Below are 15,891 nucleotides of genomic sequence, written 5' to 3' on the forward strand. Positions count from 1 at the left end.
CTCTTGTTAACATTTCCGTAGAAACATACATTTTAATTAAGCCAAATAAACAAAGAAAAGAAATCCCTAAAAGTAGGCATAATCATTTATCTATATACTCACAAACATATTGCTCTTTTCTGGTCATCAGTATTTTTTCTTGCTTTATTTGCTTCATTTCCTTTAACTTTATTTCCTCTTATTCATAGAGGGTCTAAGACTAAATTGATTCTCTGCTTACTTATCTGTGAAGTCACTTCAGCAGAGAGTTACTCTTTTGGAGTTATGTCCTCATCCCTGATCTGTATCCCTCAGCTAGAGCGCTCGGTCTGGTGCTGCCCCATCACTGCCCTCAGGCATGTAGAGAGAGGGCTCTTGCTTTGCCCAGTCTGTTCACCGAGCTCCCTTTGAAATTGGTGAGGAGGGAGGTCTATGGAGGGTGGAAATAGAGGTACTGGGTGACTATTTGAAACCAGTGTAATTTGTAAATTTGCCATAAACTTTTAAGTAAGAGTTGGGGTGGGTGGTTTCCAGGGTTAGCATGCTTTCAGAAATCAAAGGGAAAGTGGAAGTTTTCATTTTGTTTTACAGGGCGGTGATATGAAAGGGTTTTTTTTTTTTCCTGAATTTTACCAAGATTTCAGTAATTGATCTATAGACTTAAAAGCTATTAAAATATTCATGATAACATTGTCATATTTTTATGTATATGTGTATACATATTTTTATGCATATGTATAAACAGGCATACACACAAACACACAAAAACACACATAATAGCACTTATCAAGTAATAGTACTTAATACCACCTGAGTGTTCATTTAAGTTCAGAGCAAGTAAATTGTGCACTACCTCTGAGAGTGTGCCTTTATCTGACCACGAAAAGTGAAGAAAATCACTACTGTAACAGATACTTCTCCTTCAATGTGAAAAGGTTTTATACAGTTGGTACAGAGAAATACACGTTTCATTTTGCCAAACCCAAAGCATACTTCCCAACTGCCTTTGTATAAAAGCTAACACAACATGTCAAAAGTAAGAGCAGAGCCCTCAGTATACACTGAACTGGTGAAAGAAGTTAGGGACGGTTTGACAAAGATAAAACGTAAAGTTAAGTTTTGTATGATTTTCTTTTCATTCATATTCATACCAGGTAGACTTTGTCAAACACCTATAGCAGGGAGGAACTTGTTCATGCATGCAGAACAAAATAAAATAAGATTAAAAGCTCCAGGAAATCAGCCTACTTCAAAAAACCATTAAAGTGTGCCTATCCCTCAAGCTTTACAAATGTGTTAATTGTCGTGTTTCAGTCATGTAAATATGTTTCAGCATAAAGTAACCAAGATTTCCTGCTATAGAAGCGCTGCTATCTGGGGGTGTGGGGGTAGGGAGGGACGAACCGGGGACTAAATAACACACTGTAATGAAACCTGCCTTTGGGCAGCACATGCTTCAGTTCTGAATGCCCAGAAATACTTCGCAGACGCTCTAGGCTGCCTAGCAATGGGGATTTCTAATTCTGGCTAGCTTGACAAAGTAAATACAACTATTGAACATAAGGCAGCTCCTAATAAAAAACAACAATTCCCCCTTGTAAACACCTACATTTGGCCCCATTAAAAATTCTTTCTTCATACCCAGGAACTAGCAGACCCTGCAATGTGGGGGTCTTAAAGTAACTGAAGAGCAGTCAGGAGATTTAATGCCGTCAGGATGTTTTACGTGGCCATTTACACCGAGCACTTCATACCCCATCTCAGGACTTGGTAGAGCAATGTTCTGCATACACTGCAGGGCATTATGCAAGCAAACACATTGGCCATTATGCTCTCAGTACTCATTCATGGACAGCCAAAAGGAAATCAATATATTTTTTACATATGCTGTACTTAACATATAAAAAAATATATGGTTGCCACATTTCCAAAAGGAGTGTTCATCAAAAGCTGCCAACTTTGAAAGTTATTTAGTGGATTGGCATTACTCTGAGACCTTAAGCAATTATCCAATTTCAGAAGTCCCTGATTTCGGCTTGTTCACATCTTAGAATTCATCTATTCCATAAACGATCAGACAGCCCTCTGCCAGTCCCCACACTGAATAGTGGATCTGCTGTAGTTCTAAAAATCTCTGGGATTTAGGGATCGACCTTGAGTTTACACACACATTTAGCTGCTAACAGTTTACTGAGTCAGAGGTTTCAGATTATAGTAAGGAGCAAACATTAGTTTGAATTCTAGTAGACAAAAACAAAGGGAATGTTACGTTTTGCCACCTCCAGAACAGTTTCCATATGCTTTACAAGAAAAAAGGGATAAAAAGGAATTCTCATAGAATTAGTCTGAATTTATTTTTAAAAGAAGTTTGGTTTTTTTCCTCGAGCTCAGCATTTGGTTCTAAAACATGGTATGTTCCTAAAATATCTTACTACTGTTAAGCCACCTGAGGGGTAGTACCTAAAATACTGCTTCTAAAATGTTTCCTCACTTGTAGGGGGTAGAACAGGGGCTTCCTGGACAAAGCAGGCTTGAAGAGCCTATCAAAATGACAGTCTGTGCACAGGAAGATCCTGGTCTTCTTCCATTTACTGCCATAGCAGCAGTAGGTCTGAGCCCTAGGTCTCAAGCATCTCTCAGCTTGGCCCTGCTGAAGCTTCATTCAAATTCTATGCACTCTGGAGCTTATATGCTCCTGCCTGCATTGTGTGTTCCATAGCCACACAAGCCTTGGGGTAAGCAGCAGTTGGAGACCAGTAAAAACACTGCCGGAGTGAGAAGGCCTGTACACAATTAAGGGAAGATGAATGGAAGGAAGTCAGTTGGGGAGATACGGAGAGTCTCATTGAGGTGATGGTTCACAAGCAGGGGATCGCAGGAACAGTAGTGGCATGTGTGACTTCTCCGTCCCATCCCTTTATCCCAAAGAGGAAGCTAATGAGGGCTGGAGGGAGGCATGTGTCAAGTATTTCTACTGTACAAGTTTAGGTAACAGTTTAAGCCACCTTATTCCATCTGTTACCTAGATGGTTGTTTTTTTTCCAATCCTACTCATGTTAGAACATGAATGAGAATAAAATATGCCAAGGAGCAAAAGAGAAAGCAAAAAGAAAAGGGAAAGATACTGCCTTTAGTTTGTCTGGAAGGTAAAACCCTTTTAAGCAAAGTTCTTTGGGAGTAATCCAGTCTGTTCTCTGTCCATATATGAAATAAGAGAGGAAAATAACATAACTCCCCCACATCTTAAATGTCCGCAAGTTCAGGAACATTGGGACTGACACTTGGTGATATTCTTATTATACCACAGTCCAAAAGATTCTGGCTCACATTTTAAGTGGATTAAACTCAGCACACCATCTCCACAAACAGTACTGCCAGAGTTTCTCCTCCATGAACATTTCATACAGGGCCCAACCACTCCCAACTAGAATCTTCCTGTTGACTTGGCACGACATTGACAACCACCACTTCCCACAGGAGGAGAATGGGAGTAGGGGATACTGTGGACCACTTAGGAGATAGAATATTTCTTCTGAATCAGAAGAATACAGGATCTAGAAGAGCCAGTATATACCACCTTTGGGAAAATTCTATCTTTTTTTTTTTTTTCTTAATGTTTTTATTTTTGAGACAGAGAGAGACAGAGCATGAGCAGGGAAGGGACAGAGAGAGAGGGAGACACAGAATCGGAAGCAGGCTCCAGGCTCTGAGCCATCAGCACAGAGCCCGATGCAGGGCTCAAACCCACAGACCGTGAGATCATGACCTGAGCCGAAGTCGGCCGCCCAACCGACTGAGCCACCCAGGCGCCCCGAGAAAATGCTATCTTTAATAGAATATATCTGTTTGCAATTCTTTACTGAAAATGTCTATCCATGGTTTTATAAGGATATGGGTGAAATAGCCCTGGTATTCAGAGCTACCCTATGCTCTAAGAATTAAGTCCAAGTCACTTACAAACCCTCCACAGATACCTACCTACCAAGCCAAATGTCTCATAGCCACTCCCCTGTTTGTTGATTGCTCCAGAAAAGCTGACTTTTTTCCTATCTTGCAAACATGCCAACTTTATTCCTGCCTTAAGGCTTTTGCATTTGATTACCTTGGCCTAGACACTTCTTTTTCCAGGTCTTCATAGGTCCCTTCTCAAATTGAAAATCTTAGCTCAAATGTACTCTCCAAAAAGCCCTATCACCAAATAAAAGCGGTACCCCCTCCAGCCAATATCATATCACTATGTTTTATTTCCTTAAAAGCACCTGTCACTATCTGAATTATCTTGTTCATTTGTTTGCTTTCCTATATGTTACCTGTCTCTCCTTGAGTCATGTAAATGTCTATGTACTGTCCCTTTCTGAAGTTGTAAGTTCTTTGAAAGCAGGGATCTTGCCCGTTCTGTTCACTGTTTTATCGCTAGTACTTAAAGGAGTTCTGGCACATAGAGTAATGAATAAGAATACGGAGTTGGAAGCCAGACTACCTGAGTTCAAATTCCATTCCAGTGTCCTGACATGGCGACATTACTTCTGCTCTTTTCAAACTTGGTCACATGATCCACAACTAGCTGAAAGGGAAGCATGGAAATGCAATTTTTATTCCAGATGGCTGCCCGTTCAAGAGTTCTTCTACCAAAGGGAAAAGGAAGAGTAGATATTGAAGGATAATCATCAGACTTTGTCATAGTCCACAACCCACTGGAACCCAAATATCCATGCACAGCCTTCTTCCCACACACTTACTGCCTCTCTGGGGGTGAGTGGAGAATCCTACTGGCTGGGAACTGCAGGAATTCTCTGCCCTGGCAGTAGGGGACTTCAGCCCAATTTATAATCCCCAGTTCGGCTCTCTGGAAGGAACTCCCTTGTCTGTTATCCTCTGTATCCTTTAAGGAAGTTATTCCTTGTACATTAACATTCATGGCTACATGAAGTCACCATCAGAGAGGATAATTTTGGGGGGCTGCACAGTTCTCACAGCCCACTTATTGATAGATCAGGTTTGGGGACCTAAGATTATTCTAGGGGTTGAATAATCATAGACTTTTGACCAGGTTTGTGGTTTCTTTGGCACTACAATCCCCTCAAGACTTTAGAAGGTTCCCAGTCTGATAGCTTCCCTTCAGTCCCTCACACAAGTAATCACAGCCAAAGAGTTGTCAAGACAAAGTTCTAGGTTCAGGAGACAGGAAACAGATCCCATCAAATTATTTTATGCAGAGGAAAAGTTTATACCAGAAAATTGGGGGGCTAGCAAAATAATTGGGAGGGCTGAAGGACATCACCAGAAAACTGGCCTTCAGGAAAGCTGCTGCTTCCTCAGTCAGAAAGGTGAGGAATTGGGAGGCCACCCCAACTGGGTGCTGGTAACTGAAAGCGCACACCTCCGAGGCGGTAATCTTGTGGCTGGTAGGTTCTTACCACCACAGCAACAAGGATCCCTCGACCCCCACGAAGCAAGTAACTGGGCACTGAAACACTGGTCTGGCTTCTACTTCTGCACCTGCCTCTCAATTCCCATGGAGTTGTTGACTAGTCACTGGAATACTGATGCAAAAAAAAAAAAAAAAAAAAAAAAAAAAGTCCCTGCAGTAGTACTGGCAAATTGCAGTAGAGCAGCAGGAAGATTCCTTCTGCTTCTCCTCCACCTTCTGAATCTAGTACAATGCTTCTAATTGGAGAAGCATAATTCACACCTTTGCAGCCTCCACCAAGAGGTTGGAATGGATACTTGTCCACCACAACTGTTGCATTCTAAGGCTTGAGTCTTTTAAAGTTTATTTATTTTTCAGACACACACACACACACACACACACACACACACACACACACACTTACACACAGTATGAGCAGGGAAGGGGCAGAGAGAGAGAGGGAGACACAGAATCTCAAGCAGGCTCCAGGCTCTGAGCTGTCAACACAGAGCCTGACTTGAGGCTCGAACTCACAAACCACGAGATAACGACCTGAGCCGAAGTCGGATGCTTAACCGACTGAGCCACCTAGGCACCCCATTGAGTCTTATTTTCCGACTTTTCTGTTCTACCTACGTCCCTCTCTTTCTCCTTATGAGTAACTAGCTTGACGCCATCTAAAATAATCAGCTCGAGAGGGAAGGCCATGCCCTTCATCTCATTTTCATCTCTGAACTGGATCCCACTTTGTAGCCAGTCTCTTAATGAGGGTATTTCACCAAAGCTCAGGAACACCCAACATCTCCTGTGAAGGTTGCCTGCTTCAGCATGTAGGGCAGAAACAGTTTTTTGTTTTTGTTTTTGTTTTTGTTTTTTCAATCCTCGGAGCCCCAAATTACCAAGGCTTTCATCATTTTGGCCTCTGGGGTACAGGCAGAGTGCCTCACACAGAGGCGTGTTCCTTTCTGACGCTTCTTCCAAAATCTCTATCTCTAGCCTAAGTTCCTTTCCTATTTGTAAGTAACGTTGCTGAATGTGGCAAGAAGCAACTAGCACAACAGTTTTCTGAATTTCTCCACCATTTCACCTTGGAGCCACTGATCAGGAGGTAAAATTTTTGCCTTCCAAGTTATCACAGTCCTAACAAGGGTCACCAGGCTTCCAGTTTGCAATCTGACCTCACCGCCCACTTTCTAACCACTAAGCCACTTAAATCCCAGAACTCAAGCACATCATTCTTCAGGTACCAAATTCTGCATAAACAGGATACAAGTTAGTCTGTTGTTACAGAGATCCAAAACTACTGTGGCTTAAATAATACAGAGGTTCACTTATGTCTCACTTTAAAGCCCAGGGCAGTGACCCAGGGTCTTTGGGTGCCCACATGATGTCAGGAAACCCTAGACTAATTTTCTCATTTTGCTCTACCCTCCTCTAACCATAGCTTCCAGTTGATGGTCCAGAATTGTTGCTTCAGCACCCACCCTCAAGTCCACATTTCAGCAAGTGGGAAGATGATGGGTAGGCTTTCCCCTAATATTTGTGGAGCCTAGAGCAATAATGTGAATGTAGGACCACATAATTATTATATCAAGTTATCAAGCTGAGAAACCATGAAATATTCATTGTCTTCCTTCACAAATACAACTTCCTGGAAAACCAAATTTAAATTTATGATATGGGTTCTACTCTAGAACTTGGAGACAGGGGGAGAATTGGCCTGCTGCCCACCTCCTTTCTTTTCCTGTCTCCTTCCCACACACAGGGCCACATGCAAATGCTTGGGGACACCCATCCTGTACACAAACTCCATCCACACGCCACACAAACAGTGGTCCCAGGGTGTGCACACAGACAACATGATCCACCCTTGGGGCACGAACCTGGGAAAGAGACCATGCCGACTTTGTAGCCTGTTGGACAAGGAGTTCTGAATTCTGAATACCCAGAGTATGTCCTATAAAGAAGGGGCACATCCTCTTTGCCCTGAGATCCCTTACCCCATGAGGAAGGGTGGATCAGGGCCCAGGACAGTGGCCCTCTCGCCGAGGTGAGGGAAAAGGGAAGTCAATGGCACCTCCCCTCTTTCACAGATCTGAACCCAAACTTAACCATAAGTGGCCAGAACTTAGTCACTCAGCCTCATCTACCGGCAAGGGAAGTTGAGAAATGTGACAACTTATTTTGGGAGAGAGAAAGAGTACGTGCGCGTGCACATTGGGACGGGCAGAGAGAGAGGGAGGGAGAATCCCAAGCAGGCTCTGCACTGTCAGTGCAGAGCCCCACCTGGGTCTAGTTCATGGGGCTCCATCTCATGAACTATAAGATCATGAGTGACCTGAGCCTAAACCAAGAGTCAGACCCTTAACCCACTGAGCCACCCACACACCCCCCCAGAGATGCTTTTACTGGCTGCAAAGGAAGAGAATAAGATTGGGAGTAAGCTAGCAATCTCTGCCACAGACACATGCCTTTTCACAAATCACACTTTTGTTTAGACAAGTGAGTTCTTCACAATCTGCTTTCAGAGAGGTGAGTTTGGAGGCAAGACAATACTGTCAGATATAATTGACGGTCAAAATAATTGCACACCTGAGCATTTTTCAATGGGCAGCCAGTATGCAATATGCCAGCTCTGAAATTTTGTCTAATTTTCAGATCAATCAGGAAGAGCCAAATGAATTGTTTTCGATTCAAAGGATATAGTATAATTATGACATTCAATAAAACAATTTTAATCTTAAACCCTTTGAATGAATTGCATTTTAAACAAAAGTTAAAACCTAACCCACATTTGGCAAGACTTTTTTCCAGAAATATGCAGCCACTACCAAATGTACACGTACCAATCCAAAAAGAGCAAAAATCAGTTCTGGCATTGTTTTCCCCTGGCCTATTCATATATGAGAATAACACAAAACTCACCAAAAACTAAGCAGACATATCTTCCACATTGCAAGATTTTAACCAGGTACAGAGTAACTGCAATGTAACATTACATTGTAATGATGAAATATTAATGGATAAGTGTAACAATGTAACAATGTAACAACCTATAGTTGTCTCCCAATATCCATTTGCTTCATCTTCCATAGGAATAGGGTTGTTAGGGGCTCGTGGGTGGCTCAGTGGGTTAAGCATCCGACTTCGACTCAGGTCATAATCTCGAGGTTCGTGGGTTTGAGCCCCACATCGGGCTCTGTGCTGACACCTCGGAGCCTGAAGCCTGCTTCAGATACTGTGTCTCCCCCTCTCTCTGCCCCTCCCATGCTCATGCTCTGTCTCTGTCTCTTAATAATAAACATTAAAAAAAATTTTTTTTTTCAAGGAATAGGTTTGTTACACACTTTTACACATTTTGCAACATCTCCCAGCCTCCCTTGTCACCAGCCAGGTGTAGCCATGTCTAAGTTCTGGACATGAGTGGAAGTGATGTGTTAACTTCCAGGTCTTGCGCCTTCTTGGCCCCTTCTTCCCACCAGCTGAGAGAAAGCAAACACATCAGCCTTGGAGCCAGAAGTGGAAGAAGCGCCTGTTGAGGCTGGCAGACCAGTCCTTACAGCTCAGAATTGCATACTTCTGTGCTATAAAATGGGAGAAAAATAAACTTCTACCTTTTTTAAGCCATTTATTGGAGGGGGTGGGAGTGTCTCTATACTCCAGCTACTCGGCCTGTAGTCTAGTCCATCCCCTACCATTCAGAGCGGTGCCTCGTAACACAGAACTTGGCTTCAGGAATCAGCAAATCATCCTTTAGGTGAGGGCATCACTCGGCTCTTGCAAGATTCTGGAATGGAATAGGATAGGGTGTCTGTTTAATTTGTTTTTTCTCCTCATCATGTAAAGAGGGAGAAATGCTTTTAAAACTCAAGTAGAGAAGCTTTATCTTCTGACATGTCCTTTGTTAGTTATTTTGACAGCAATGAGGACATGTGCAAAAGATAGATTTTTAAAATAAGATGGACCCCAAATTGCTTCTGCAGTACAGCTGTGCCTGCTTTCACTGGCCCAGAAGCTGGGCATGTGACATGCCCCATTTTCACTACTGCCTTACTAAGTATGAAGGAAAGTGTTTAGACGTTTTCAATCTTTCCAGAAGCCAGGACTACGATCTCAGTTCCCTTTTTGATTTCTTTACAGGGCCACAGTAGAGGGCAATGTCTTCTCGTTGCTCTGACGCCAGCACAGTGACCGAGACCTGCTGGCTAAGTCTCATATTCTGTTGTTGTCGCTTACGATCATGTGTAGTTCATTACATATGTAGAGTTGTTTCCTTGCCTTAATAAACGCACTTGTTTTTATCGTGTTGAGCCATGTGTACTTTTATGAGCCATCTCAACACCTTTTTTGGAGCAATAAATGTGAATATATTAGTGTACTTGATATTTCAGAGAACACTTGTACATCTCATTTGATCCTGACGACAGTCTCATGAGGGGAGAATTATCCCCCTGTGATAAAGGAGGACACTGAGACAGGGGTGAACTGACTCGTCCAAGGTCACACTGAGAGTGAGTGACAGAGGGACATACCACACTTTCACTGGCTGCCTCTGTTAAGTGACCAGGGTAGAGCCTCTGTGTTCTAAGGTGTTTACAAGGTTTCATTTAATTCGGCTATGAGAGCACCTGGCTGGCTTAGTCAGCAGAGCAGGATCTCAGGGCTGTAAATTCGAGCCCCACACTGAGTGTAGACATTACTTAAAAATAAAATCTTAGGAGCGCCTGGGTGGCTCAGTTGGTTGAGTGTCTGACCTTGGCTCAGGTCATGATCTTGCGGTCTGTGAGTCCGAGCCCCTCGTCGGGCTCTGTGCTGACAGCTCAGAGCCTGGAGCCTGCTTCAGAGTCTATGTCTCCCTCTCTCCCTGCCCCTCCACTGCTCATGCTCTGTCTCTCTCTGTCAAAAATAAACATTAAAAAAATAATACATAAAATAAAATAAAATAAAATAAAATAAAATAAAATAAAATCTTAGGGGCGCCTGGGTGGCTCAGTCGGCTAAGCGTCCGACTTCAGCTCAGGTCATGATCTCACAGTTTGTGGGTTCGAGCCCTGCATCAGGCCCTGCACTGACAGCTCAGAGCCTGGAGCCTGCTTCAGATTCTGTGTCTCCTCTCTCTGCCCCTCCCCCACTCACACTCTGTGTGTGTCTCTCTCAGAAATAAACATTAAAAAAATAATAAAAATAAAATAAATTGGCTGTCCTTTAAAGAACAAAAGAAAAGTCTCTTAGAAAGTATTGTTGAAATAGTCACACTGATTTCTGTGACTCTAAGTAATACAAAGTGTGACCCTTCAGGAAATGTCAGAAATATAAAAAGGATTAAAACAAATCTGTATTCATCTGTGAAGGGTTAAAATGTACGACCTCAAAGAGAAAACAAACAGTGCCTAGTGGTTTGGTCTTGGCAAAATAGGAAAAATATAAATTGATTAAACTTATTTTAATGGGTATTTACCTGCGATTTGTCTCAAGTCCAGGTGTAATCTAGGTTCATTATCTTGCCCCTTCTGTCTGAGAACGGTGAGTGCTGAGCGCAGGTCTGGCAGGCTGAGAGAAAAGGAATTAGGAAGGGAAACTCCAGAGCCAGGAAACCCAATCCTGCACATCTACAAGGACCCAGTGTAGCTGCCGACTCAAGAAGGAACAACATACGGACAGTGGCTAAGCCCAACAAAGAGACACAGACGTAGGCAGTGGGGGAAGATTCTCGAAGTCTGGCTCTGGTTTGGTCCCCCACCCACCCCCCCCCCCCCCCCCCTGAGCTGCAGAGCAAAGTGCTCCTGCTGCTCCTGCTTCATTCTGACCCAGGGCTTCCTCCGGGCCTAAGGGTGCCTTTTGGCAGGAGCTCCCCTAATCTGCCAGAGTATTTTGCCAGCCCCGCTGTTTCCCACCTTGTAGCACCAGAGAAGAGGGACCCGTTATTCCAGTGGGATCACTGCAGATCACCTAGGCCTCTGTGAGATACTGGGAGCTGTCACATCTTTCTCAAATCCCTTTGCCTCCGTAGAAATCATGATTGTAGACAAGGCATCAAGGGGGAAAGCAGGCACCCAGCCAGATAGGCAGCTCTTGCATTAGCAGCACAATCCCTTCCTCCCAGAATCTGGGGAAAGAAAATCAGGTGGGCAAAGCTTCCACTCAAGATGTAGGATACGTTTTTGGCCCTCGCCTCCGAACTCCAAGTATAAAACGAGAAAGATAAATACCTTGATTTGGCTTACGACGTTGAAAATGGTATGGTTTTTTGTTTTTGTTCTTTTTTTTTTTTTTTTAACAATCTGGTTTCTATTTAAACCATTACTGAGGAAACAGCAAGGTCTAAAAGTTTATACGTCCCCACGGCCTTGCAGCTTTATTCTAAAGGAGGCCACATGTGATGAGGAGTGTTTTACAGCGTATTCTTTTTCAGAAGACAGATCTGGGGTACAGCGGCATCTGACCATTTACATGTCAAATGCGTAAATGCTTTGGAAGCCTCCAAGGAAAAGTCCCTCACACACCTGGCAAGCCGGAACCTGATCTGTCCTTCTTCCTCCCTGCTTCACATCGCACTGACATGGTGCACAGGGGGAGGCTCAGAAAGGAAGAAAACAAAACCTACTGGTTGGGAATTTAGAGTGCATAGGAAGCTCATTCAAGCAACAATCACCAGAGCCAGCAAGATCATTCACCTATTTCCAAGAGCCATCGTTGGGCTTTTTCAAAGGACATAAGTATGCAACTCGCGTTCACAATGTAGCATTTGGTCAAAGCATTTCATCATATCAACCAAATTTTTTTTGTACTCAGAAGTTACACACGAATGATAGTTGACTTTTCTTCAAAGCCATTCAACCTGAAAGATTTCCAAGCATGTCACACGTCACATTTAGCTACTCTTGCTATGAAGGGCTTTCAGCCAACTGGCCACGTTCATTGCCTAGAGAAGCAGAGGAAGAGAAATTTTTAGCAAATAGGTAAGCTCCTGAAATAAATTGTATTATGCTGTTCGAACACACTACACTAGTTTCCTCATATAGATTATCAGAACAGTATGACCCTTCACCCAAATGCATCTTAAAGATGTATTAGCTCTACCGTTAAGCAAATCACCATTTCCACATGTCAGAATCCAATTCATTATTTAGCACCTAGCCCATCTCCATGAAGCTTTTTTCTGCTCTCCTTCCCCCACCTGGTTTCTGCTTTGTCTCTGCCTGTCTTGTAGACGTGTCTTGGGCTTCTCACTATGATGGTTACCAGCTTGCTTGTCTTACTTGTGTTCCTGGAATTTTAAGGAAATGAGTAATGTAGAAGAGCTCTGTTCACCTTGCTTCAAGTAGATTCTAACTATTTGTTGACTCCAGTTGATTTCCAAAATAGCCTAATCACCATCTGACATCATCCTTATGAGGTCTCGACCAAAAGTATACACACACGCTTTTTTTTTTTTACAGTGAATTTTCTTTAAGTTGCAGACAACCTTCAGATCATGCATATATCCTAGGCATTTTTCCTTTACTCCTTAGCAATAGATCTTGAAACATTGAAGTTCAGACATATAATTAGATATCTCTTGGGGCACCTGGATGGGTCAGTCGGTTAGGCGTCCGACTTCAGCTCAGGTCATTATCTCGTAGTTCGTGAGTTCAAGCCTTGAGTCAGGCTCTGTGCTGACAGCTCAGAGCCTGGAGCCTGCTTGGGATTCTGTGTCTCCTTCTCTCTCTGCCCCTCCCCCACTCACAATCTCTCTCTCTCTCTCTCTCTCTCTCTCTCTCTCTCTCTCTCTCAAAAATAAACATTAAAAAAAATTTTTTTTTTGACTAGATGTTTCTTTCCCTCCAGTTTCTTCACACGAACACTGACAGAGTTAACACTGAAAAGACATTCATAACCTCAGACTTTAGAGTCATACATGTCTTTTAGATTCCTGAGCCTTTCATGCTTTCTGGAAAAAAACCAGGCTGTGACTAAATGAAAGAATTGTTTAAAACAAAGAAACAAGTATGTCTTTATTTGAGCTTTTAAAAATCATTCAAGAAATAGACATTTAGTTATTTAATATAAGACAGGTTGGGTGCTATGGATACAAATGAATATTACTATATGGATATCATCATATGGCGAGTACAGCTTTTCTCAACATTTCTGCCATCTTTGTTGAACATATGTCCATCATGGTGCCTTTCATTCTAGGTATATTGGCATTAAAAAATAAGTACAGGCAAACTGAAATCAAAGAGCATTTTGTAAATTTTTTTAATGTCTTCAAATATTTTGATCCTCTGTACACAGCTTGTGTTTACATGACAATAAACAGGCCTTTTATCAGGAAAGAAACTAACCAGAACATATGCTTACAGATCATAATATTTTGACCAAAAAAAATGGTTCTACCTTTTTCATCTTTTTTTTTTTTTTTTTTTTTTTCATATTGAAGGGAGTTTTCCAAATGAAGGGTTTCAGATAGGTTGTCTCCAGGTCAGTTCACCACAAGGCTTTGGTTAGACCTTGATGGACCCATCCTACCTCACTTACCTTTAGCCTCCTACTCTCACTGTGTGCCTCACACAACAGATATGTTCCCTTGAGCTTGGATTTTTATGAAAATTGAATAGGCTGGGGAACTAACAGTTAAAAGAATTTGATAGAGATCCTTTTGAAAACCAAAAAAGGTCTCTTATTTTCAAGAGACAGGCAGACAGAGCAGGAGCAGGGGAGGAGCAGAGAGAGAGAGAGACACAGAATCCAAAGCAGGCTCCAGACCCTGAGCTGTCAACACAGAGTCCGACCCGGGGCTCGAACTCACCAGCTGCCAGATCATGACCTGAGCCGTAGTCGGATGCTTAACTGACTGAGCCATCCAGGTGCCCCAAAAAAGTTCTTTTAATATATGAGTATTTCTCCTTAATTACAGTAACTTTTGTGTAATTATGGTCAGTTACTGCATCTGCTTGAATCAGCATCTCTCTGCAGAATAGTTAAGATGGGGAGCTGTTCAAAGCTAAACTATACTTTTCAAAACATGACCGATGTCATGCATAGAAACAAACTTACCAAGACCTGAAATTGATATCATAGCTGACTTACCTGAGTATATAAAAAATATTGACCCTTTGATTGGTATCTTTTTTTTCACTGTGTCAATATTTCTACAAAAATTTTAAGTTCCTAAAGAAAGTATAGCCTTGAAATAGAATCATCAGGTCAACTTAACAGACAAAGGGAAATAAGCATTTGTAGGAATCCATAATAGCTGAAGCTACAGTCAATTAAAAAATAGCATTTTGGAATCCTGGCAAAAACAAAACAAAGCCAAAGACCAACCCTGCCATTACTGTAACAGTGTTATTTTTCAAGTATGCCTTTTATGTATGCATTTACATGTTTTCATTTGGACCTAAATAAGAGACATCTTAACATGTTTAGGTTTGGACTCCGGAAATGTTGCCCTAAGATCCCTGGTCCAGTTTCCGCAACGGCTACAATTTGTAAAACCTATAGTGGGAATAAAATGTGATTCTCTTGGGCTTCATTCAGTCTGAAGAATTGTTTTAGCAGGAATTTCATATGCAAGACTAAATGCTGATCAACAGAGCATAATATTGTATTCTGAAGTGTGCTAGCTAAAGCAAAATTAATTTTTTTTTTCTTCTTTCCTTCTCCTGAAATCTTCTGCCATAGCGACTGCATTTGCCTCCAGACTTGTCAGACACAGTGAGCCGCTCGAGCAAACAGGATCTGGCAGAGCCCTCCAAGCTGCTGGGCCCAGGCTGTGGCGTGATGGCCGGAGGCAAGAAGCACCTGGACTTCTAGTGACTCCTCCTTAGTAGCTGCGCACAGGATTATATGACGCTCTCATTATGACTGCTAATAGCTTATGTAAATATTTTTCTTAACGAGTTGACCCTCCAATCTTTGGAAAACAGTTAGGATTGCAAAATGAGGCCACCGTTCTTCATTTTCCTTAACCAACCTTTTCTACAGAAAGAGTAGAGCAAAAATGCTTTCATTTGAAAATTTTGTTTTATGCCCTATATACAGAAAACAAATGACCTTGTTTTTAAATAAAATGTCAAAAACTCAAAGTGCCTCACAGTGTCATTAGTGTACGTGTATTAAGGCACTTAGTTCATGGTGAAGTGCATATGACAGCGGGTAGCCTGTAAAACAGTATGAGCTTCGTAATTGCCTATGAAAAACATTTTCTCTTTATTTCTGAAAAAGTCACTTGCCCCCAAAAATGCTCAAGTTTTTTTTTCAAAATGGAAAATTCATTTGCTAACATATGAAGACTATTATAAAATGATTTTGCATTTATGCATCCTGTTATTAAACTGATGAAGGCAAAATAATATTTCGGGATTAAGATTCCATTAAAGATAAGCAGTCTGCCATAGTAGTTAATAAATAAAGAACTTGAGTGACAGAAAGCATGGAAGAAGAAGTTGATGGTCTTCTGTTTAGTAATCCTAAACAATTGAAGTCAGCACTATGAAATTACGTCAACAGACATAATT

At 42.0% G+C, this 15,891-nt stretch overlaps 1 protein-coding gene across 1 annotated transcript in view; it reads left to right on the forward strand.

The window, feature by feature from the left end:
• ELP4 (elongator acetyltransferase complex subunit 4) overlaps positions 1-15,459 on the forward strand; it is a 244,620-nt gene extending 229,161 nt beyond the window's left edge. The window contains exon 10 of the mRNA XM_047823524.1: positions 15,056-15,459. Coding sequence (XP_047679480.1) covers positions 15,056-15,187 — 132 coding nt within the window. The 3' untranslated portion in view covers positions 15,188-15,459. The remainder of the gene's footprint in view (positions 1-15,055) is intronic.
• The last annotated feature ends 432 nt before the right edge of the window (positions 15,460-15,891 follow it).

The sequence above is a fragment of the Prionailurus viverrinus genome, chromosome D1 (genome assembly GCF_022837055.1).
Source record: "Prionailurus viverrinus isolate Anna chromosome D1, UM_Priviv_1.0, whole genome shotgun sequence".
NCBI lineage: Eukaryota > Metazoa > Chordata > Mammalia > Carnivora > Felidae > Prionailurus > Prionailurus viverrinus.